General features: G+C 38.8%; 1 protein-coding gene across 1 annotated transcript in view; it reads right to left on the minus strand.

Annotated features, from left to right (window-relative positions):
* Nucleotides 1-25,359, minus strand: part of LOC102292316 (protein kinase C-binding protein NELL1) — a 322,495-nt gene that overhangs the window by 265,965 nt on the left and 31,171 nt on the right. Inside the window, exon 3 of the mRNA XM_014340030.2 lies at nucleotides 12,424-12,574. Coding sequence (XP_014195516.1) covers nucleotides 12,424-12,574 — 151 coding nt within the window. The remainder of the gene's footprint in view (nucleotides 1-12,423; nucleotides 12,575-25,359) is intronic.

Genomic DNA, 25,359 nt, shown 5'->3' on the forward strand with positions numbered 1-25,359 from the left:
ATTTTTGCTTGATGCATAAAGTTAAAAGATTAAAATTAATAAAACTATAAAAGTTTTAAAAAGAGACTTTTCCATTTGATTACATTTTGTATGATGGATTATGCAGAAAAAGTAGAATTGGGCTGAAAGATCTATCGCTTTATCACCTATTTAGGTTGTAAATCGTGTTTTTTAAAAGTAACTAAGTAATTAATTACTTTTGAAAATAAGTAATCAGTAAAGTAACGGGATTACTTTTTGGGGGAAGTAATCAGTAATTAGTTACTGATTACTTTTTTCAAGTAACTTGACCAACACTGCTCGTAAGAGACAAGAAAGTAAGCAGAGTCAGAATCAGAATACTTTAATAATCCCTAAGGAAATTATGTGGTTACAGTTGCTCCAAGATAAATAATATAATATAATACAAAGTTTACAAAATATAAAAAAATAGCTCTATACAAATAGCTCAAGAATATTACAGAGGTGAAATTTATATGACTAGGGTTTTATTCTAACTTGTAAAACTTTGTTATTTGTTATTTTTACTGTAGAGCATGTGCAAAAGGATGTAACTATTGCAGTGTGTGCAGTGTACTACATGGAGGAGTTCTACAGACAGGAATGATTTCCTGTGTCGTTCAGTGGTGCATTTGGGTAATCTAGATTTTTATTTATTTTTTGAAAACTTACTTTCAAGAATGAGTACTCTCCTAAACATTTGACTGGTATGATTTGGCACAGCCATTTAATAATAATATGATTACGCACATTACTACAGCAAAATAATTAGCAAGCTACATAAATCTAATTTTTTCAAATGCATGAAAAAAAGGTGAAAAAATGTAAATGTCGGTGGGGTTGTTTTCCAGACTATGTTTGGTTGTTAGCAGCTGCCAGACAACCAGCAGAAACTCCAGGATGTCAACGGTTGCAACAATCATAAAGCGTCATATCAGTTTTTGAACTCTTAGCCTAACAAGGCTGCAAATGGACAAATAATTCCTTAAGTGGAAACTGTTGACTTTTGACTGAATAGTCAAAGTGATAAGTGGTGGTATGAGTGTTAATGGGGGATATAACACTTAATACCAGTAAGAATTCCTCTAGCATGTTTTTCTATAGTATTATGAGTCTGCTAAGACCAGAGGAGACGGTGGTTCAAACTACTATGTGATAAATAAACAGCCACAGTGGCAGGGTTGCAGGCTGCATCTCCTGAGATGGAGATTGTTGGCTGTAGAAAGTCTCGGAAGTGCTGTGACAGCTGTGGGAGGAAGCTGTTGAGGTGACAAGTGTTCTTTATCAAAATCCAGTGGCATTGTCTGTGGGAGAAAAGTTTTGGAAATGAATGGCTGCCAGAGAGTTCTGGGTTAGCTGTATATCATCTTGCCCTTTTTCTTCACCTCCAGTGTCATGCAGCTATTTCATAGAAGGCAGATGACAGCCAATTATCTGCTATATAGGAAGGTCAGCACTCTGGAGCTTGTCCATAGAACGGGAGGAGAAGGAGGTAAAGCAGATATGACGATGGCAAAGCACTCCGGTGCCTTCTCTACTGACCTGTAAAGTATGACCAGGATTGGTTGCAAGGCGTTGTGCTTCAGTTGCCACAAGAAGGCTATGCTTGATTGGAGATTGTGGATTTAGCAAATGTTGCGATCAGGTCAGAGGGTGGTAGTGGAAAGGTGCACAGCTTGAGGTATATAGATCAATGGGATGTGATGTGAAAGAAGAAATCAATTCTCATTTTCACAGTTTGGAGTGTGTTCAGCATGACATTAATACCAGCCAAGCGCTGTGTGACGCAGGCCACCTCAGGTTTGTTATAATGAGGGTGACGACGATGTCAGGTCTAAACAGTCAACGAATCGTTTGAGTACAGGATGTAGTGGAGTGAATAAAACATAAACAGAGGGGAGTGTCTGCCAAAAATTAAAAATATGCCTCATGAATGGCTGTCCCTGAATTTATTATTAATATTTTGTTTTACTTTGGGCACCAGATTTCTTTGACTCAGCAAATATCGTAGCCCAAGATGTGCCTCTTTCCCTTTCATGGCCCCTGGTGGTACTATGCTATATTGATTCCTCCCACCTCCACCCCCCAGTTTTCTAGTAGTGTTGGAGAAATCAATACAACAAAGTATCAAGATATTTTGCATGGCAATATTTTATCGATATAGGGATATCAAATGTTGTCATCTTATCAAAACTGCTCATACAAATTGAACTTTTTAGTGCTACAATAATATGTACATAAGCTACAGTTATTATAGAAAGAAGGTGGTATTGTAATGCGGCATCTCTGGCGATTCCAATCTTCTTTTGCCACACATAGTCATAGAGACAAACTGCTTCAAACTTCAAACTAATAGCAACCACAGATGTTTCTGGGAAGTTTGAGAGAGACCCCCAATAAGAATGTCTTTTGCTGCTAGAAAGCAGGCAGAGCCACCGCTGTGCTATGTGAGTAATTTGTTTTCCTGAGGGACTCACGCTATCGAGGCTGCTTCCCTGCAGGCTTCTTAGCCAGACAGGGAGCGGCACTGCCCAATGACATGTTTAGTTTTCAAAGGCGGCATCACAGAAATGAGAGCAGCAGCTGAGAAAACCAAATGTTGATCTCAAAACTATCTTGAGAATATAGGAGCTTTGATGTATGACTTAGGTTTGATGCCTTAATGCTCTGCCTGAAAACCACATCATCCAAGTTGAGCATTATTTTCTGGTAAACCTCAGTCACTGCTGTATGAGTGTGCAGTCCTGCCACTATCAGAAACAACACTTCATGTGTGTGCGTGCGTGTCATCATTCTGTCTGTAAACATAATAGCCCGAAATGTTTTTTTAATAATTCTGATGAAACTTTGTAGGGGTTCAGAGTGGGGTCATGTTAACAATCCATTAAAATTTGTCTTACGTCCACGAAGGTCTTCAAGGTCAACTTAATGATTTGTTGATCAAAAATGTACAAAAAGCTTTAGAACTTTGAAACTATGATTATTACAAGTGTGCTCTTTGTTAAAAATACATATTAAATAATTAAAATACCATTTGACCTCTGGCTTTATTTAAGGTCAATAAATTCATCTGAAGGTTAAAGTGATAATAATCACTTTTAACACTTTTTGGCTCTTTTTAAATGTACTTTAAGTACTTAGTCTTTTTTCCCCCTGTTGGCAGATGTGAAATGCAAAGTGAGGTCAGAAGTCAAATGTAACATGTAGTGTGATATTTAGAATCCCCGCATATCATTCCTAATATGCTTTCAAGACCTACAATGGCAATAACAAACAGTTTAAATAGTTTCATACAGCATTATTATCATTTTGACCTACAGCTTAATCTGCTGGCCTTAAAGGAGAGTACAGAGATCAAATGTGTCATTAAGTATCTTTCTACATGTTGACAAAAAACAAACACAGTTATGAGAATCATAGTTTTTAAGTTATTAGGCTTATTGTCAATTTTCAACAAATAAAATGACCTTGAAGACCTTGGTGGATGTAAGCCATGATACCATGATCCCACTACAAAATTTATGAGAAAAACTTTTCAAACTATCATGTTTACAAACTTAATGGCATGCACACACAAACAAATATTTATATTTAAATTATATATTTAAAATGGCTTTCAACAGGGCAAACAACAAAAGCCTCCAGTTCAGTGGCATCAACGTGTCTTGTAGAGCAGCGGTCTCCAACCCCCGGGTCACGGCCGGTACCAGTCCGTGAGTCGTTTGGTACCAAACCACGAGTGTTGAGGCTCGGGTGTGAAATTTGTGGTTTTCAGGGTTTCATCGTTATTTTTTTTTATTGTTTTTAAAGTTAACTCTGTTTCCCTGGGTCTTTTCCCGTGTGTTATGAATAAAACTTTTTTTTGGTACGGGTACTGGTTTTATTTTGTTGTATTTATCCGCGACACCTTAAAGGCTGTTCCGTGAAAATATTGTCAGACATAAACCGGTCCATGGCGCAAAAAAGGTTGGGGACCGCTGCTGTGGAGAATCACTCACCTTACAATGCTGCCAGGATGAAAGCTTTCAAAGTACGGACAGCTCCATGTATTTTTGATGTATCTCTAGAAGAATTTACTCATCATTAAAGCAAAAGTAACTTCTACATAGCTAGCCTAAACAAAATACCCCATTTAAATGACTCTCTCTGACCTTTACAGTTTACAGCCAGAAAAGTTCTGGTAGTATTATCTTTTATTTTATTTTTTTTCTTTCTTTCGTAATATTATTTTTTTACATTAATGTCATGGCATAACAGTAAAGTTGACCGAGTATTTTTCTGATGTCAGGTAAATCATTCCTACAGTTTAAATGAGTCACTGCTGACAGCCTGTATTGCAGTGGAGAAGAATGGATTGGTGGAATTTGAGATGTAAGGCAGTGTTAAGACAGGTGTGCTCACATGTTGGTGTCACATTTTACACAAAGGAAAATTCAAAAGAAGGCTGGAGGGCAAAGGACCGCAGTACTGTTTATGCCCACCAGGTAGGCGTGTCCCAGTAGCACTGACGTCACGCAAAAACTATGGATTGAACGTGTACAGAACGCCAAATAACTGCCACTTTGAAAATGTTTGCGACAGGAACTTTGTAGCCCTTCGGATGCACTTTAAGGTGTAAAAATAGTATTCCAGTAGGTTCCAGTACTGTTCACATAATAAGCACACTGTTCCACATTTGATATCAAGATGGGTTGAATACATGTGTAAAATGGAAACAGTAACTGTAGAACAAACTGTAATTCTGGGAAAGTATCTATTAAGTCCAGACAAAGCCAAAGACAGCATTTGTACCGTATTGCACACCTTTAAAGCAAACCCTGCAAGGGAGTGCACTTTCTAGAATAATCTAGGGAGTTCATTGAGGAAACTGGCATCTGTCGGAGGTGAGAGGCCATGGCTCATCCTAGCCCTGCTCCACTAGGGAGATCAGGAGTTCAGGATCGCAGCCAGCAGGTTATTCTTCTTCAACATTCAAACACAAATCCCATTTCATGGCAAAACAAGCTTCTGTGGATCAACCTATAGCACGAAATAAACAGGCTGGAGGAGGACGCAGGAATTTTCTATGGCAACACTTAGTTTTAGGATCATTTTAGGATCATCTGGCAGGGAAAGAAGAAAAACCAAATTGTCAGTGGCAGTTTTACCAAGTAATGATGATTAATCATTTTGTTTTGTCAATATGCCATCAGAACTGCTTTTCAAAGGTATAAGTTATAGAGAATCAGATGCTATGAATTAATTTTCTTAAGCTAAAATTTATTTTAACACAACATACGAAAACAAAATGAACAACATTAACATTTTTCTTCCAATAATAGAGATTGAAGTCATGAGGTGAATAACAGTCAATGTGGGTATTGGTACAACTGTCTTATAAAATAAATCTTCCATTGCCTTTGGGTTTAGGCAGGGTTTTTCTATTCTACACATGACCTGTACTTTTACTAAGGCACGGGAGACTGAAATGTTCACCTTTACACCTGTGCAAAGGAACTTTGTAAGCAAGGAATTTTAAAATATCCATAAATATGCTGACTTCTGTTAAAACATTTGACAGACGTCAGCATCTAAAAATCGTGGAGAGCCAATTTATCGCTCCCGTGTTCAAGTAACTGCTGATATAAATAGAATTCAGCAGTGGGCCAGGCATTTTCTGCATCCAGCTTCCCTGCACTCACCAACATTCATAAACTTTTACCAGGAAGCCAAGCTTAACAAGTCCCTCTTCTTCCCCAGCATGTTTCTTCAAAGAGAAGAACCTGTGAGTGCTTATGAAGTGAGGCACTGAGGGAGAGGCAGACCTGTAGAGTGACAAAAGGGCAAGCAGATGAACAGAGCAGCTGGAGGAGAATGGCTGAGCATCTTTGAGTGCACTGGTGGGAAGAGCAGTGGAGAGACCAGGCTTTGAGTTACTTCATCACAGAGCTATTGCCACTTGCTGACAATAAGAGCGTTACTGGTACCCAGAAAACTGCTGTCTAGGCAGAAATGGGATTCTTTTGTTCTATTCAGTCTAGTGGAGCAGCAATAAACCTTTCTCCCCATTCCCCAGTGCTGGGTGCAAGAAAAAAAAACAACTTTTTCTGCTTTAACACAGGGCACCGAGAAATGCTTGCATTCAGAAGACGTTTTACCTTTGAGGATGAGGACAGCGAAGGAGGAGAGGAGGGGCGAGAGAAAGGATATTATCATATCAGGAAAGCAGAGTTAGCAGAGTCAGTGGGAGGGAGGAAAGACAGGACCGTTTGATTGTGCAGGGAGAAAGATGAAGAAGGAAAGGAAAGACAGAGCGATAGAGAAGGAATGTCTGATTGGATTTGGCTGAGCCGTAGAGCTACAGTGGATGTGTGTTAGGTGGCTGAATGGGAGACTTGTGTTATAATGGGAAAGAATGGCCATCGGCGGAGGGCTAATAGGGCCTTCAGAGAGGATTCAGAGGTTCAGAACAAATCCTCAGTCACAATGGAGCACAGGTCTGCACCAAGCCAGTCAAGGCTGCGCCCATCTCACCAAATTTAATTACGCTCACAGTGTGGCGGTCTCTCTCCGAAAACAACTCGTCTCAAAATAACTTCATCCTGCTGTGGCTTAGCTGGGCTAGATTTGCATCTAAATCTCTCTCTTGCAATACCTCACAATGCACAATATATGAAGAAAAATGACTGAAAGTCAGTTAAACGGTTTGGTGGTAGTGTTGAAGAAACATTTATAATTATACTATGTCTGAATGTTACATAATGAGTTTCATCCAAAATTACAGGAATGAAAGTCTTGCTAATATTAGCTGTATGGTAATACTATCTAGCTACATAGGCATGCTTTAAAGGCATAAAGCCCTGGATGGCCTTAAATTTTCTTCTTTTAAATTTGGACAAAACTGGAGTTATTGTACTTTAAGTCCCTAAAAACCTCAGAAACATGGTGTTTAACCAGGCACTTTCTCTGAATGGCATTACCTCGTCTTCCTTGGAGTCATTTTTGACCAGAATATGCCCTTCAACATGCAAATGAAACAAATATGTACGACTGCTTTCTTTCATCTGTGCAAAATTGCCAAAATTACAAAATCTCTCTAGGATGCTGAAAAGTCACTCTACAATCACAGTAAGGTATTCTGAAAAGCCTTCAGTTGACCTACACTGTTACAAAAAACATCTTAAAAAAAACACGGTAATATTCCGGCAGCTGGGGCGCCAAAATACTACCGTAAAATAACAGAAAATAACTCCCTCATAAAAATACGGTTATTTCCAGTAATGACAATACAGTTTGTTGCGCTAATTTTAAATGGGATCTTGCCCTTTCAAGTGATTTTAAACATTAAATTAGGAACATGTTTTTGTAAATAGTCAACAGTGCAATAGACTCAATACTTGAAATGTGCAATTCACTTGTATTTTTATTTTTTATTCCTATTTATTCTATTTATCCCCTTTGTATATTTTATTTATATTTGTCTCTGTATTTATATGTGTGTGTGTGTGTGTGTGTGTGTGTGTGTGTGTGTGTGTGTGTATATATATATATATATATAACAATTCGGTAACTGTAACTTCGGTCGTTGCTGTGCTTTTTTTTGGAAGTCGAATTTCCCAGAGGAACCCACCTGAGGGATCAATAAAGTTCTATCTTATCTTATCTTATCTTATCTTATCTTGTTAATGTGATTAAACAATGAAATTACCTATAAACAAGGTCAATGAATGTGGCAATATGAATCATAATACGTAAATGTACAGAAATATACAGTTAACAGTTGGTTTAAATAATAATGGATTGCATGCCCTGGGACAGACTGACAGAGGCGAGGCTGCGTATCGCACCATCGGCCCCTCTGGCCATCACCAGTAGGCGAAGAGTCTTAACCACGGACACAATACCGAGAGTGTCCGAGCCGGGGCTCGAACGGCAATCTTCTGATCACAAGGCAAACTGCCAACTCTTGAGCCACGATCGCCCTAAATTGCAATGATAATAATACTTATGTGATGTAACACAAGCTTATAGGAATCATGTTATATACTTTTCCATAGGATTACATTTGAATTCAACAGTTCAATCTTTCAAATAACGGACAGGTATTTGTGAAATCATGATACATTTGTGAATGTATTTAACAATCTAAATATGCATATGTACATTTAATAATCATGACAATTATGTTTTATTACATTACAGTGATTTAACGTTAATTTACATTTGAAATGTGAAATCACAGTCTATTTACGTAAAATACTTTTATATTAGGATTTTTTCCTACAGTCCAGCCATACCCGTGACCTTGTGGTTGTTAGTTCACATTCATTGGCCGATGCTTAGCGTCATGTTATTATGTGTCCCAACATCCAATGGCATGTCACATTGTTTTCATGGCCACACCCTCACCCCAGGTGCAGAGGCCTATTTCTGTTCAGGAATGTTGTGAATACTTTGAGATTTATATTAATTGCAATTCCTACCTCTACATTTATTTTTTAAAATATATAATTAGCACAGCGTGGCCGTGCAATGTTTTATATATTTTTTTTAGTTTTTATTCCTATTAATTATATTTTCACTTCCACCGTCCAAAGACATGCAGCTTGTGGGGATAGGTTAATTGATTAATCCAAATTGTCACTAGGTGTGAATGTGCGAGTGAATGTGAGTGTGAATGGTTGTCTGTCCCTGTGTGTTAGCCCTGCGACAAACTGGCGACCTGTCCAGGGTGTACCCCGCCTTTCGCCCTATGACAGCTGGGATAGGCTCCAGCGCCCCCTGCGACCCTGAAAAGGATAAGCGGAAGCGAATGGATGGATGGATGGATGGATAGACCTCTGAATTATTGATTCAGACCTAGATGACATGAAATTTTCAACAAAATTATAATTCAAATACTCCTTTAATTATTGATTATCCTCATTAATTTTTGATCATTTTATATATTTTTCCTTAGTATTACATTTGAATTTAACAGATCATTCTCTCACATAATAGACAAATATTCGTGAAATTATGATACATTTCTGAATGTATTTTTACAATTTAAATATGCATATGTACAAAAAATATATTTAAAAAACAAGTAAATTGTGTTTTACTATATTTACAGTGATGTTATGTTATCTTACCTTTGACATGTAAAATCAGTCTACTTATGTACATTTAATGATATTCTAGAAAGACAGTACAAAACTGTAAAATATACAGTGAGATACTTTAACATTACTATTTTTTGGAACAGTGTAATATGCTACATTCAGAGTGCTGACAGGGACTAGAAACAGAGCTTAACTCTCCCATATTGGCCTCTCTCTTCATTGGTTCCCTATTTTATCCAGAATCAAATATAAATCCTTTTTCTAACATACAAGGTCTTAAGTAATCAGGACCCATCTTATTTTACAGACACGATAGTATCATATCATCCTTGTAGAGCTCTTTGTTCTCAGACTTCAGGCTTACTTGAGGTTCCTAGGGTATTTAAAAGTAGAATGGGAGGCACCTCTTCTGTGGAACCAGCTCCCAGATTGGATTCAGGAAAAATACACCCTCTCTACTTTTAATATTAGGCTCAAAACCTCCTTTTTTGATAAAGCTTATAGTTAGGGCTGGATCAAGGGACCCCTAAGCATCTCTTAGTTTTACTGTTATATGCTTAGGCTGCTGGGGGCCTTCCCATGATGCATTGAGCACTTCTGTTCCACTACCATCCTTTCACTCCACGCATGTTTATACACTAGAACTGTGTGGCATTAAATTTCTCCCATAGTTCATGTTTTGTCCTGTCTCCCTATGGTCTCTTCTCTCATCTGTTTTCCCCTTAACTCCCAACCGGCAGATAGCTGCCGCCTTCCTGGTTCTGCTGGAGCTCTTTCTAACACTGCAGGTACTGTACTTAAGGTGCTATTCAATATAACACACTTTAAGCAACTACTGTTATGACTTGGCACTAAATTAAACTGAATTGAACTGAACTGAAATTTTTAAGAAATCTGTATAATGCCTGCCTGATCTGTTTCTGTCCAGAAGCAGTATCTTCGTTACTGCGTAATAAAGTGTGTTCATGGATCTCACTGTGAACAGACAATTCAAAACCCGACAAAGACATAGAGGTAATGGACAATGAAACACATCTGACTTAAAGTAGGTTTTGACTAAATCCAACTAAACCTTAAACACAGCACTAGAAGACATGGAATAGTAAAAAAGTCATGAATAAGTTGAAATGGATGTGGAAGGAACAGTGAAAGCTAGTATTGAAATAGAGGTTTGGGAATACAGACCAACTGGCAACTTTTGATGCCAATAATCAATTATGTACTTTAGTGTTTGGGTTGGAAGACTGTTCTAAATCTGGTAAAACAACACGTATGTGTAAATGCAGTTACAACATTAGTTCTTGGTGGGACAGCCCTATCCTGAACATTTTTAGAGCAATATACACTATAAGTGGCTTAGCAATTAGTATATCTAATTGGGTGTGTTTGAGTGTGGCTGAGGGCCTTTAATGCAACATTTGCTTAGTCCCAGCACTCCTCAGGGCTACATATGTTGCATAGAGCATGTCATTGTGCCTGAAGGAGGAGGGCAGTACAGTCATCTGGCCCCATTTAGCTTTGCTTGCTGTTGTTCGGCCAACCCACTGTGCAGCAATTATGCCTGAAGGTAATGTGAGAAAAAAAGTAAGAGAGAGAGAGAAGAAGAGGGACTAAAAAGGAACTCTAAGGGTCACCTTTAAAGCACAGTAGGGGGCAGTGCATTTCTCTTCAGGTGTGGATCATATACAGTAATACGTGCATGAAGAAATAAGTACACGGGCACTGACATACACTGCAATATACTTAGGCTGAGTACTCAAAAAAGATGTCCTGAAGAACTCATTCTTTACTTCCATGCATAAAAACTTTAAACCAAAGCTTATCTCATCAGCCAATTTAAGATCATGTTGCCTATATGGAAAGGAATTCATTGAATGGATGCAATATCTTGGGTTAACATGAATGAAACATTTAATGTTGTAACCATTAAAGATAGAACTTAAATGCTTGGACCTCACAATTATTGAAGCAGTGTGGGATACTGGGGGATACTAAGACAGAAAAGAATAAAAGGCAGACAACATCCAAAGAAGAACTTTAAATATCCTTCAAGAAGCCTGGAGAACTATTCCAGACAATTCCTATTTAAGGAAATTAAAGTAAAGCTCAACCAAAGAGAGTGCAGGCAGTGTGAAAGAATAAAGGTGTTAGGACTGTACAACTTCTGTTTTCCCCTGTATACTGTATTTTCATGTATGTTTACGCATATTTTTACAAAAATCACTACATCAATGTGGGACAGCTGTGGATCATCTGGAAGAGTGGGTCGTCTACCAGTTGCAGGATGAATCCCCAGCTCATATCATAATTTCTCTAGGCAAGATACTGATCCTAAGTTTTTTTTACCAAATATCTTGAGGATCACACATACACTGCTTTTTTGAAAAGATTAGAACTGGGTAAATTAGACTTTCACTAGAGCTTAAAACTAAAAAGAAAGCCACTTTATAAGTACCAGTCAATTTTCCTAGCAAAATATAAAGAAACGGGACACAGCTCAAGACCTTTGCATAGCGCTGTACATCTATTAAAACTTTTCAGCAACTGTATGTCTTGTTTCCCTTGCTTTAGAGGACCAGCTCAACTTCACTCTCCCATTGTGTGCAATTTTGCCCTCGTATTGATCCTCAGCAAGAAATGATAATTTCTACCTCACATGCTCACTTGGGTGACATGTTTTACAGAACTTTAAGGCTTTTACCTTTAGAGCACAGGAGGAAAATCATTGTCGCCTGCCCTTTACAAACAACTCATAGCTTCTCTGGGGGCCACAGGGTGATCTCACTGCTGCCACTCACTGATATCTTATATCGGCTTCAGGGACAAACCTTACAATCCACTGCCAGGAATTCATTAACAACTAAGAAGCCGTTAGAAATATTCCCACATTTTGTCAAGAAAAACAATCAGCTTTTTCCCATACTGGTAGTTCACAGCAGCTCAATTACAAGGCCATATGTTCCACGTTTGTATATGGTTGTTTATACAGCATTGTGTGAAAGAAGGGGTTTGGGGATTTTTTTGCATTTTTCTATTTCTTTATACCTCACAGTGATCTTATGAACACTGAACGTTATCTTTCTGCCCATAGTGTACTGGTTGAAGGGCTCTATTATTCCAGTGACTGGCCTGCCATCATGCTCTGGCTTACACTGGTAATGCTGTAATAGTACACTGCTCTTTAATTTACTCATCAACAGCTTTCTGCAAACAGCTAAGAGTAAGATGATAAATCCAGTCTAGGTTTAATTTAAAACGAGCACGCTCTGTACTCCATGGAAGAAAAGTTATACAGAAAAGCAGCCATGGGCCAAAATAAAGAGGATTACAGCTGGATTACCTGTGTTCTGACTCGTGGATGGAGAATATGACTCCTGACGTGGAGGACTTCTGCTGGATGGAGGCCAAGAAGGTAAACTCACTTTTACTCCTGAACAGCTGTACCACTTTTTCTGTGATGTGTGCTGGGGCGTGAACTGCTCTCCCAACATCTGAAGGAATAAAATGAAATGGAAAGAAATCATGAGCTTGTGTCAACTCTTTTCACATGCGATGTGCCGTCTGCCTCCTCCATGCACACTTGGCAAAAGCGCAAGCAACATATTAAGTGAGCTAATCACACATGGCGAAACACAAAGTAACACCTTTACACTTTGAAATATCTCTGAAACTGCTTTGGCAGTTCTGTCTGGCAAAAAAAAAAAAAAAAAAAAAATCTGTTGATGCCAGCAGGCTTCATCCACAGCTTCATACGCATGCTTAGACAGCAAACTTTGCATAGATGTGTGTGTGCGTCTGTGATATAAAAGAACTTTATGTTCCCTTAAAGACAGAAAGATAAAACGAGAACCAGCAAAGATCAAGATTTTCCCTTGGCATATCCACTTGCATTCGGGTAGCGCTCTTCCCTACAAGTTCATAGTTTGAATAAATATAACTATAATAATTTCTAATCTCGGTCTCATAGTAATTGTGATTTAAACTTATTCATGTAAGTTTAAATCATAGTCTATTTTATCCTTAAATAACAGCTGTACCGAAGGGGAGAAAACCTAAGTGAAAAAACATGACCAGTTGCAAAAAAGTCAAGAACATGTCAGCATGCCTTAAACTCTTCAATAGACTCTTATTGCTATCGTACATCAAGGATTTCACATATTAGCACTGTTAGCGTGGGGATATAGTCACTGACCTACCAACATTCAATGCTGCATTTGCAAAAAGGACTGAACTCTCTGTTTTATCATTAACACATTAACATTGTTGGTAGATTTCAAACACTGAGTTATTTGCAGCTTTATACTGTTTGAAGCAGCAGTACATTTTATTGTATGTAAAATTATTGGAACTCTAAACAACGCTGGGTTTAGAGACACTAAGCTACTAGCAGCTATAGCTTATTGTAGAATTAGCAAGTCTGAACCTGTAATAAAAATCAAAAACATCAAAATGGGACACTGCCAGAATCCAAATCATTTTTATTCGGCAGAGTCAAGCACACTGCTCTTCACACTTTAGACACTGAATTCCACCTGGAAAAGCAAACAGTGTCAAATTTTAAGAAAGCTGTTGTGTGTTCACATCTTAGTGTGCAGCATCTGGCTTTGTCCTTGCTTGTAGTTTTTGTATTTGTTGTTTATAGAAATAAACCTAAATGTATATGTCTAATGAGGTTCACTATAGTCAAAAGAAGATTCATATTCTGTCTGCAGTCATTCACCTTTAATAATAATAATAATAATAATAATAATAATAATAATGGATTGCATTTATATAGCGCTTTTTCGGGACCCCTCAAAGCGCTTTACAATTCCACTATTCATTCACTCTCACATTCATACACTGGTGAAGGCAGCTACAGTTGTAGCCACAGCTGCCCTGCCTTTAGTGGCACAGCTTTGTGCCACCAAAGATAAATGACAGACCCCCTTTCTTTTTAGAACAAAACATGAAGCAGCAGCAACACAGTAACAACAGCAAGAAGGGGTGGGTTGCAAAGCAGCTTGTAGAAATACAATATCTGAGGCACACTAAAACAGCTTCAACACCTAGTCCTACCTGCTATCGGGATGTGTAGAAGGGTTGGTTCTGAGAATTTCTTAAATTTCTGGTCTCCCTGAACTAATACTAGGCATATTCTCAATGTGCCTGCTGATATGTTCACATTTCAGTCACATGCTTTTCATTGTTATCTCCCTTAAAAGTCAGCTTGAAACTCTCCTGGTGTGGCATTAGGATGCACTTCCTTAAAGTTAATTACTAGCTATGTAAATCTATCTTGGTGGTCAAATAGTTAAGCTATGTTGTTTAAAAACGGAGCATTAAAATTGTGAATTAAGTATCACATATTATATTCCTCTGCTCCAATGTTCCCACACAGCAAAATCTCCAGTGTTAAATTAACACTGGAGAGTGTCTATATGGGTCCACACCTCTGGGTGTTAAATACAACACTGTTGAGTGTTAAATTAACACTTTTGACAGTGTTATATGTTTAAAAGTAACCTAGTCAGTTTTGAAGATTAACAATGGCTAACACTGAGCAGTGCTGATTTTCTAACACTGGAAAATAACTCAAAATGTTAGAAATATTCCAGTGTTAGAAAATCAGCACTGCTCAGTGTTAGCCATTGTTAATCTTCAAAACTGACTAGGTTACTTTTAAACATATAACACTGTCAAAAGTGTTAATTTAACTCTGGATCAGCTGCAGTTGTTAATTTAACACTGGAGATTTTGCTGTGCACGTTCAATATTTTGTTAGTAAAAAATGTATCCTTTCATCATTTCAAGGCCAACATTGCAAGTCAAAACAATAGCTAAATCCCTTAGTGGCCAGCTTCACTGACCTCTCAAGCTAAAACAAGCCCATATATTACCTTAACTTAAAGGACTTAAAGGACTTCTCAAAGGACTCCCTGACTGGTCTTTGGTGCGGCTTCAGAGCGTAGTGGAATGGTGATGTCATGACTTGTGAATGAAGGCGCAGCCGAAAGCAGCTTTACTTTACTTTGGCATCAGATATCTGTGTTTTGATGCTTTTTACGGACATAATACCGAGGACCAACACCACATTAGGCAGGGCTGGCTGTAATATTTTGCTTAGTATATCTGAATACAGGTAAGAAACCCAAAAAGAAGATAATCACAGTGATAAATCTGAATGTGAGATTGCCATGGTTCCACATTCCCAGTTGTAGTCAGCTGACAGACAGCCCAGTGGGGAGGAGCGCATGGTTGTCTCAGCACATGGCTTTTAAACCTCCCCAGGGTGACAGTGGCCTCCCTGAACTCGCACTTAGCCTCCTCACCATCACAGCCCTGTTAAGAGAGAGCTACCCGCACCCCTCCAGTTCGATATGCAGGCTCCCTGAACAGATTCAGTCATTAGATCACCACTTCAAATCTATGCAGATACAGCACTGTTTTTAAGATGTGAAGATACCGTTAGATTTCATGTTTTTCTTTCCTTCACTTGACAGAAGGAAGTAAAATCCTAACTCATAAAGAAAGCAGCTGTAGTAAGTCACGTTCGCGCTCCTCATAGCTATGATCAATACCAGCAAATTGTCGTAATGAGTGCCACTCAATACAAACAGCAAACAAACCAAAGCAGACACTTTTTCTTGTGCAAATGAGTTTGACTGCAAATGAGAATGAGAGTTAACAGTAGTTTATCTTCAGTGATGAACACTTTCTCCAAAGCAGTAACAGTGGACATGCTTCAGCTTGCATGTTAAGCAGCAGGCACAGTTTTAGCTTTAATATAGCAGGCATTAGGGTTGCCAACCGTCCCTTAAAAAACGGAATCGTCCCGTATTTCGAAACAAAAGTACACGTCCCGTATTGAGCTAATAAGGGACGCACTTTGTCCCGTAATACAGTGAGAATCAAAAGTAGTCTATAACTTTTAATGGAATTAACGCTTTGTTTGAAAACATAATTCCCAGCCCCTCTCCTGCTTTGTGACCAATGAGCTGACAGCACACTTGTAAATGGCCTGTACTAATTGTGACAATTCGAGTATAACAATTCAGATTACCGCTCATCTCATTGGTCGAGGAAAGGCCACTTACGGAGAAAATACCGGAAGACAACAGATGACCAAAAAAGAAGCATGGCCAACAGGGAAACAAACGCCACACTGCGGTGCAAGTCTCAGATGACAGTACACCTAAAGCTGGGCAGACACTGTGCGATTTTTTCAGTCACGTTATTCAGCTCCTGCTCAAACTGCACGATTGACTCGCAGGGGTTAGAAGTTCATAGGTCACGATGCAGGTCTCACACTATACCGCCCGATGCTCTGATGCGACCTGAGTGCTCACACTGTGCCTCCATAAAATGAAGGTTATAACAGAAATTCTCTCTCTGTGTCTTTCACTCACACAGACACACCACCACCATCAACTTTGCTAAATTGCTAATGAAAAACATTGATCAGGCAGCTGTGATTGAGCAGCAATGTAAATCCAACTATTTTCACGGTTGTTGTGGTCGTGATAATTTTGTGAGGCCACATCGAAAAGGCTCGGATGAGCTTTCCAAAGTTCTACAAGTTGTGCCTCCATCGCTTGTGGATAGTGCACACGCTGCACTGCTGTGCTATTCCGTCTTTTTCACCGACCTTTACGTGTTTGCACGTGAGCAGTGTGAGTGGCTGCAGTGACACCCTCACGAACGATTGATGATCGGGAGCTGGTCGTGAGGTGTTAATCACTTCTCGTTACCCCACGTATACTACACGACGCACGATGAAGGCCAAAATCGGTCCGATCACCAAAACGGTCGCACGACTCAAAAATCGGCTCAAAATGGGCCTAAAACCGCACAGTGTGAGCCCAGCATTAGAGCAGCAATGTTTGTTCCCCTCAGAGAAAGGGAAGAATGGGAAAAGGAAAACACCTGGCTGGAAAAAGTTAATATGGGCATGTGCAGTGAATATCAGCGCTATGTGGCCAGAAGTGTGATAATATAACTTATTTTGTGTAATAAACAACTGCAAGGATAGATGATTACAACAAATTGATGACTAATACATAAAAGTAATACATAGATGAATAATGATGATGAGTTATGATGCGAAATCACGGGAGCAGCTGAGTAGCATTAGAAAAGCTGAAATAATACCTCAACCGAAGCCAATTGTACTAAATGCACTAAATGTGCACAGTTACAAGAATGTTTTTCTTTCTATTGTTTTCTATTATTTTAAGTTAAGCAGGACAGAGTTCTTTTAAAGAAAGATTTACTTATATTCTCAAAAGTTAAGCATGACAGGCTTCTGTTTAAGAAAGAGACCTGTTTTATTGTGTTAATGTTGTCATTTTGAGCTAAAAATAAATGGCTAAATGATCATTTGTTTCACATGTGTTCATATCACAAAGAATATGCATCTGCTTAAATCAACTTCAAGTCAAATGGTTAAAAAAATAATTTCACACACAAAAAAAGAGCTAGAAAATTCACCACACTGGGAAGGGTGAAGACAACTGGGTCGCCCGGCCCTGGCCACGAGGTGTCCCTTATTTATTTTTCAGGGAGTTGGCAACCCTAGCAGGCATGGAACACATATTTGGTAGCTACAGCTACAATAATCATGAAATCATGAAATGTAAGTTGTTATGACATTTTGCTTCAACTCTTTTAGTTTGTTCTCTTAATCTCCAGTCTTCATTACTTACTTTCTTACCTGACAGTCTTTCAACTTTCTTCTGTCAGGTTGGAGGCCTGGTCTCTTTCTTCCCTTTAGCTTTTTAGCTAAACTTTTCCCTAAAAGTTAGGACGCTACGTAATCAAATATTACTGTATTTTGACATGTCAAGAAAGATCTTCAAAGACTTTTTACACACAAGTTACTTTTCACAAAAACATAACCTAAGCTGTGTTTTTCTCAAATTTAAAAAGATTTTTCACAACATAAAATTTCTATGCACTTTAAAAATATGTTAATAAAATAATTTATGAGACAGTATACTTAGCGTGCTCCTTCCACTGTAGCAGGAAAACTGCTCTGAATATAAACACTATTAATTATTAAGTATTTAGCATTTTTTTCACCTTAGCTAGTTTGTAGCTAAAGATCAGTTTGATTCTTGAAATTTTCTCAAATTAAATGAGGGGATTTGAGTGTGACAACCATTCAACATCTTTTGTGTTTTTTGTAGACTGAATTTATTTTTAAGGGAAAAGGCCAGCTACATTAGAAAACAAGTTTAATGATCTAATGCAAATGTTGACTGATAGCAGTAGAGAAGATTTTGTCATTCAGGAAGAAAAGATATTCTGACTTCTATTTTGTGACGCTTTGCTCATATGAGTAGGCCTGCTTTGCAAATTGCCATCTCAGTCATCACATTATCATACCAAGTCTTCACTCATGCATTTCCACTGAGCACACAGTTGACAGCAGTTAAAAACTGCCATCACCACATTTGCTTTCAAATCCTGGTTTACAGTTTCAATAGATTTTCATGACACACTGACGCTTTAAAGGCTGAAAAGGTATAATTTGCATTCAGCATTTCTGCAATACAATGCTTTTAACATTTAAATGAATTAAATATAGTTTATGTTTGCAAATATTCAACATTTAAATGCATATTAAACATTGAATTATAACAATTTTATAATTTGCTTTAAACCCCAGCTGCTTACATGTAGAGACGCCTGTGTAAAGACTGAACCACAAAATGCTAACTTTCACATTTACAGGTTTGACGTACCCTTCCCACACACACAGTCCAAAGATTTTAGCAAACGTCTCTCACTTAAAATGACAGTGAAAACCACAATTACAAAGAGTATCCAAACAATAAAAGCTGTCAGTGTTATAACGACTCGACAGTCGACTAATTATGATGGATCAATTGTATGCAAGGAGCAGAACTGAAGCGAGGAATTCTAGCAGTCTACCATATAGCAGTCTTGACAATGTAGACATAAACAAACCCATTTACAGTGACAGGGGGAGCAGGTAGACCAGGAAGGTTCGTCTCCCAGCAGACAAGATGAAGCTCAGTGTAGCAGGCAGGAGCCAGCTGTCAACCCCCCTTCCCTTTCAATTTTACAGCTCATCGCTTTAATCAGGAGCCTGGCGGGTCCTCCCCCAGCTTGGCTAAATCTTACAGATGGCCTCTTTAAGTGTCAGTGAGGAACAGGAGTTAAGGTGCAGCCCAGAGAGACTGTACACACCAAAGACACAGCCAGTCATGTCCATGTAGATTCCTGGCTAGCCAGATATGGAAAACCCATGTCACAGCCAGATAAGCACGTTACTGTACTATGTTCAACTCTTTGCCAAAGGCACAAAGTAGATCAGAGCAGAGTCCAAGAGGCCAGCAACAAGCAAGAAAGTCACACTTTGCTGTTCAGTGGGAGAAACATGAATATGCATCTGCATGTCAGCATGCTAGCGCTGCCTCCTAAACATTGCGTTCTCATACACATACATTATCAGTTACATCTAGAGGGAAAAATACCTTAAATTTAAAAGACAATTAACTTCTATCCAAGTGGCTAGCACTGACTCCAATCAGGGACCATTTTTAAAATCCGTTGGATCCAAGTATACTTGACGGGGATAAGTATCACAAAAATATGCAGGCAGAAATAGAAAGTTCTGGAGGTCAATTATTAACAATGTGTTCATTAATAAACAAAGACACAGCTAAATCATGAAGGCAAGGCAATTTTATTTGTATAGCACACTTTCAGCACAAGGCAATTCAAGGTGCTTTACATGATTAAAATTAAAACACAGAAAAAAGAACATACATCACTTTAAAGGTTAAAATACAAAAAAACATTTACAAGAAAGCATTTACAATTAAACAATAATCAACAAGCAAGTAAAAAGCCATAATAAGATCAGTTACTCATAAGCAAGTCTAAATAAGTAAGTTTTAATTTTAGACTTAAAAGACTTCAGTGTCTCTGCAGCTTTGCATTCTCCCGATAGTGTGTTCCAGATGTGAGGAGCATAGAAACTAAAAGCTGCTTCTCCATGTTTAGTTCTGGTTCTAGGGACAGTCAGTAAACTAGAGCTGGGGGACCTGACCAGTAATGACTTTAGAACTGGGGTAATGTGCTCTGTTTTCTTGGTTCTAGTGAGAACACGAGCAGCAGCATTCTGGATCAGCTGCAGTTGTCTGATTGATTTTTTAGGTAAACCTGTGAAGATACTGTTACAGTAATCAAGGTGACTGGAGATAAATACACGGATGAGATTTTCTAGGTCAGTCCTTTAATCCTAGAGATGTTCCTCGGGTGATAAAAGGCTGACCTTGTTATTACTTTTATATGGCCCTGGAGGTTCAAGTCTGGATCCATTATTACACCTAGATTTCTGGCCCGGTCAGCAGTCTCTAGTTGGACCAGTTTAAGCTGATTACTGATATTTAGTTGATCTTTTTTGGGTCCAAAGATAAGTACTTCAGCTTTGTTTTTGTTCAGTTGAAGAAAATTATGAGACATCCAGTTGTTAATTTGCTCCATGCATTTATTAAGAGTTTGGATAGGTTCAACATCACCTGGTGACATTGAGATATAAAGTTGAGTATCATCTGCATAATTGTGGTAGTTAATATTATTGGTGGTTATAATCTGGCTTAATGGGAGCATGTTAATGCTAAATAAGAGGGGCCCTAGGATGGAGCCCTGGGGGACCCCGCATGTGATTTCTATATTTTGTGATGAGAATTGGCTAATTGACACATAGAAGTTCCTGTTCTTAAGGTAGGATTTGAACCAATCGAGTGCCGTACCAGAGAGTCCGACCCAGTTCTCTCGACGTTCCAGTAATATATCACGATCAACAGTGTCAAACGTCGCACTAAGGTCCAATAGTACCAATACTGTGGATTTTCCACTGTCAGTATTTATACGGATGTCATTGAACACTTTGACAAGGGCTGTCTCGGTGCCGTGGTGCCTACAAAACCAGATTGATAAATATCAAAGCGGTTGTTCATTGTGAGAAAGCTGTTTAACAGCTGGAAAACAGCTTTTTCAATAATTTTACAGATAAATGGGAGATTGGAAATTGGTCTGTAGTTTTGCATTAGCGTACTGTCTAGGTTCTTCTTCTTTAATATTGGTTTGATAAATGCTGTTTGATAAAGGCTTTGGGAAAAACACCTGATAGGAGGGATGCGTTAACTATTTGGATCAGATCCTCCCTGATGGCTGGGAGGACCTTTTTAAGAAAACCTGTTGGTAAGATATCCAAGCACCAGGTGGCAGAGCTTAGATTCTCAATAATTTTATCAAGACTTGATTGATTTATTGTTTGGAAATTTTCTCTGCATGGGTGTTGATTGGGCTTAACGTCAATAATGACTAGCATTCTACAACAAAATTAGCAGGTCTAAAAAGGACCAGACCCTAACGAGGGTTCATAAGCACAGGTTGTAGTTCTCTCAAGATACTGGGCAGTGGATAATTAGAGCAAGTAAGAGGAAGTTGATATCGTCTCGATCAAAGAATTTGACAAGGACTGTGTCCTTGTAGGCTGAAACAGTTATTCTCAGAGCACACGATTTATCCAGAGGTTGGATTGCAAACTATGCCACCCTAAAAACCTGAAATCTACATGTAATAGTTTACCTGATGTGTAGAGGGAGATTATTTACAGTGAGGTCCCGACCCATACATGTATTAATTAAGTTGCCATTGCACATACATAAACGTCTGCACTGCCCCCCCCCCACCAATGCCATGTCAGATTGATGTCTGATCTGATGTCGTCAGCCGTTTCCACGTCCAAACTCCTCTTCAGGTCAAGTCAAACAAACACTGCAGCATTACAGAGAGTTAAAAACTGTCTAAATTCTTTCATCTTTAATACAGTGGGGCAAAAAAGTATTTAGTCAGCCACCGATTGTGCAAGTTCCCCCACTTAAAATGATGACAGAGGTCAGTAATTTGCACCAGAGGTACACTTCAACTGTGAGAGACAGAATGTGAAAAAAAAATCCATGAATTCACATGGTAGGATTTGTAAAGAATTTATTCGTAAATCAGGGTGGAAAATAAGTATTTGGTCACCTCAAACAAGGAAAATCTCTGGCTCTCACAGACCTGTAACGTCTTCTGTAAGAAGCTTTTCTGTCCCCCACTCGTTACCTGTATGAATGGCACCTGTTTGAACTCATCATCTGTATAAAAGACACCTGTCCACAGCCTCAAACAGTCAGACTCCAAACTCCGCCATGGCCAAGACCAAAGAGCTTTCGAAGGACACCAGGAAAAGTATTGTAGACCTGCACCAGACTGGGAAGAGTGAATCTACAATAGGCAAGCAGCTTGGTGTGAAAAAATCAACTGTGGGAGCAATCATCAGAAAATGGAAGACATACAAGACCACTGATAATCTCCCTCGATCTGGGGCTCCACGCAAGATCTCATCCCGTGGGGTCAAAATGATCATGAGAACGGTGAGCAAAGATCCCAGAACCACACGGGGGGACCTGGTGAATGACCTGCAGAGAGCTGGGACCAAAGTAACAAAGGTCACCATCAGTAACACACTACAACGGCAGGGAATCAAATCCCGCAGTGCCAGACGTGTTCCGCTGCTGAAGCCAGTGCATGTCCAGGCCCGTCTGAAGTTTGCCAGAGAGCACATGGATGATACAGCAGAGGATTGGGAGAATGTCATGTGGTCAGATGAAACCAAAGTAGAACTTTTTGGTATAAACTCAACTCGTCGTGTTTGGAGGAAGAAGAATACTGAGTTGCATCCCAAGAACACCATACCTACTGTGAAGCATGGGGGTGGAAACATCATGCTATGGGGCTGTTTTTCTGCCAAGGGGACAGGACGACTGATCCGTGTTAAGGACAGAATGAATGGGGCCATGTATCGTGAGATTTTGAGCCAAAACCTCCTTCCATCAGTGAGAACTTTGAAGATGAAACGAGGCTGGGTCTTCCAACATGACAATGATCCAAAACACACCGCCCGGGCAACAAAGGAGTGGCTCCGTAAGAAGCATTTGAAAGTCCTGGAGTGGCCTAGCCAGTCTCCAGACCTCAACCCCATAGAAAATCTGTGGCGGGAGTTGAAAGTCCGTGTTGCTCGGCGACAGCCCCAAAACATCACTGCTCTCGAGAAGATCTGCATGGAGGAATGGGCCAAAATACCAGCTACTGTGTGTGCAAACCTGGTAAAGACCTATAGTAAACGTTTGACCTCTGTTATTGCCAACAAAGGTTATGTTACAAAGTATTGAGTTGTATTTTTGTTATTGACCAAATACTTATTTTCCACCCTGATTTACGAATAAATTCTTTACAAATCCTACCATGTGGATTCATGGATTTTTTTTTCACATTCTGTCTCTCACAGTTGAAGTGTACCTCTGGTGCAAATTACTGACCTCTGTCATCATTTTGAGTGGGGGAACTTGCACAATCGGTGGCTGACTAAATACTTTTTTGCCCCACTGTACTAGCCTAAAACTCATCGCAAAGCTTTAGTCCTGAATAATAACTAATGTTTATCTGGACAAAGTGAATGATAAATCTATTTATGCAGATATACAAACAGACCATCTGTACTCAAGCATCAGATCAAAGAGCATCTTTGTCTGTCTTAGGCTTGCAATCCTAACATCAACATATTTGCCATTACTGACAGCTTCTCAGAGCTCTGTTACAGTAAGAAACAACATTAAAAGTGAAAGAGAGATAATAAGAGAAGAACAACACATCAAAGTTTCCTGGCATGAGTTAAAGCCAATTAACTGAACCCACGAAGGATAGAGTGATGTTTGTAAGTAACATTAAAAAAAGCAAAAGTGAAAAATATTTTTCACTGACCATCAAAGCACTATCAGTCATTCTTAAGGCAAAATGCAGTTGACAGAACCCAAATTTGTGTCAGTTATCCAGCAAAGTACTCACCAACTTAGCAGTTTGGATCATGTTAATCCTAATAACATTGCAAATATTGCAAGACCCACAACATTTGACAGCTATGGATTACACTGAAAATGTATGAAAAACAGAATTAACAAATGAGAGGTTCCCTAGCATGGGCCATCGAAACAAATGAAAAAAAAAAATACAGTATAAAAAGATTACCTAGAAAGAAATAACTACATTCGACAAAAATGAACTAATGGCGTCTTTTGTGTCAAACGACCTGAATCTTTAAAGGCTATATGTTAAAAAAAAAAAAAAAAAAAAAAAAGAGTATAAAGCTATGACAGATTCAGAAGTCTATGAAGGCCCAGAAGGCGAGGAAGCATGACATCTGTCCACCCCTGCACTGCAATCCCATAATTTTCCAAATTTTCTTTTAAATTCATTCTTAAATTTCTTTCAAAAGCATTGCATGTTGTTCCTTCAGTATAGTATCTATTCACATTTTTTAGCATGTATGTTAGAAGCTGCTGGAACAGTATGCTGCTGGACCTATGAACAGCTGGAAACGCTGAAATCTTTAAAACATTAATTCCACACCTACCTTTCTACCCGACTGATAAACTATGGTTAAATGACAAAATTTACTTTATTTTTCATTTAATTGTTTTATTTTTCTTATATTCTTTCCTTAATTTTTTAAATTCTGTGTCATTCTCATTCTCGTCTTGTCTTGAACTCTTTGACTCACTGCCAGATGATTTTATCGTAAAACTCCTGATTTCAATTCTTAATACAAGCTATTAAGTATTAGGTATGATGTAATGGCACAATTTGGCTGCGTTTTGGCACTGGAGAACCAAATGTGAGATGATTTTGGCTTAGAGATGCCTGCCAGATTTGGCCAGGTTTTCAAATCTGTGGACTTGGGCCAATAGTGACGTCCAATTAGCAGAACTCAGGGCAGCGGTGGGCCAATAGAATGGATCTTTGTAGGCTGTGAGTTCACTCACTCATCCTCATAATTGACTGGCTAGCCACCTGTTTTAGTGTCTTTACAGCAAATAAATTATACAGAGTGCTGAAATAAAAAGCCCCAAACCAAAGCTCATGGAGTATCAAGATTAATTATACACTGAATAATTAAACACATCTGCTTTGCATATTAGTATTCAAAGCCTATATGCATGCATATCATTTATCTCAAATCAAACTAGTATCAGTCCTGTCAGAAGACTTATCGTGTGCACGCCATTTATCTTTCTTGCTCTGTTGTTGGCGTTTTTTACCCTGACACATTTTAAAGTTGTACATCTGCTTCTGCTGCTTCAGACTTTTATCTTTCAAGCATTTTGACTGGCTAACAGCAGCAACACGAAATTGTGAGATTTGTAACTGAGTTGACTTA

The sequence above is a fragment of the Haplochromis burtoni genome, unplaced genomic scaffold (assembly GCF_018398535.1).
Source record: "Haplochromis burtoni strain Fernald_Lab_line unplaced genomic scaffold, NCSU_Asbu1 Contig_329, whole genome shotgun sequence".
NCBI classification, from domain to species: Eukaryota; Metazoa; Chordata; class Actinopteri; order Cichliformes; family Cichlidae; genus Haplochromis; species Haplochromis burtoni.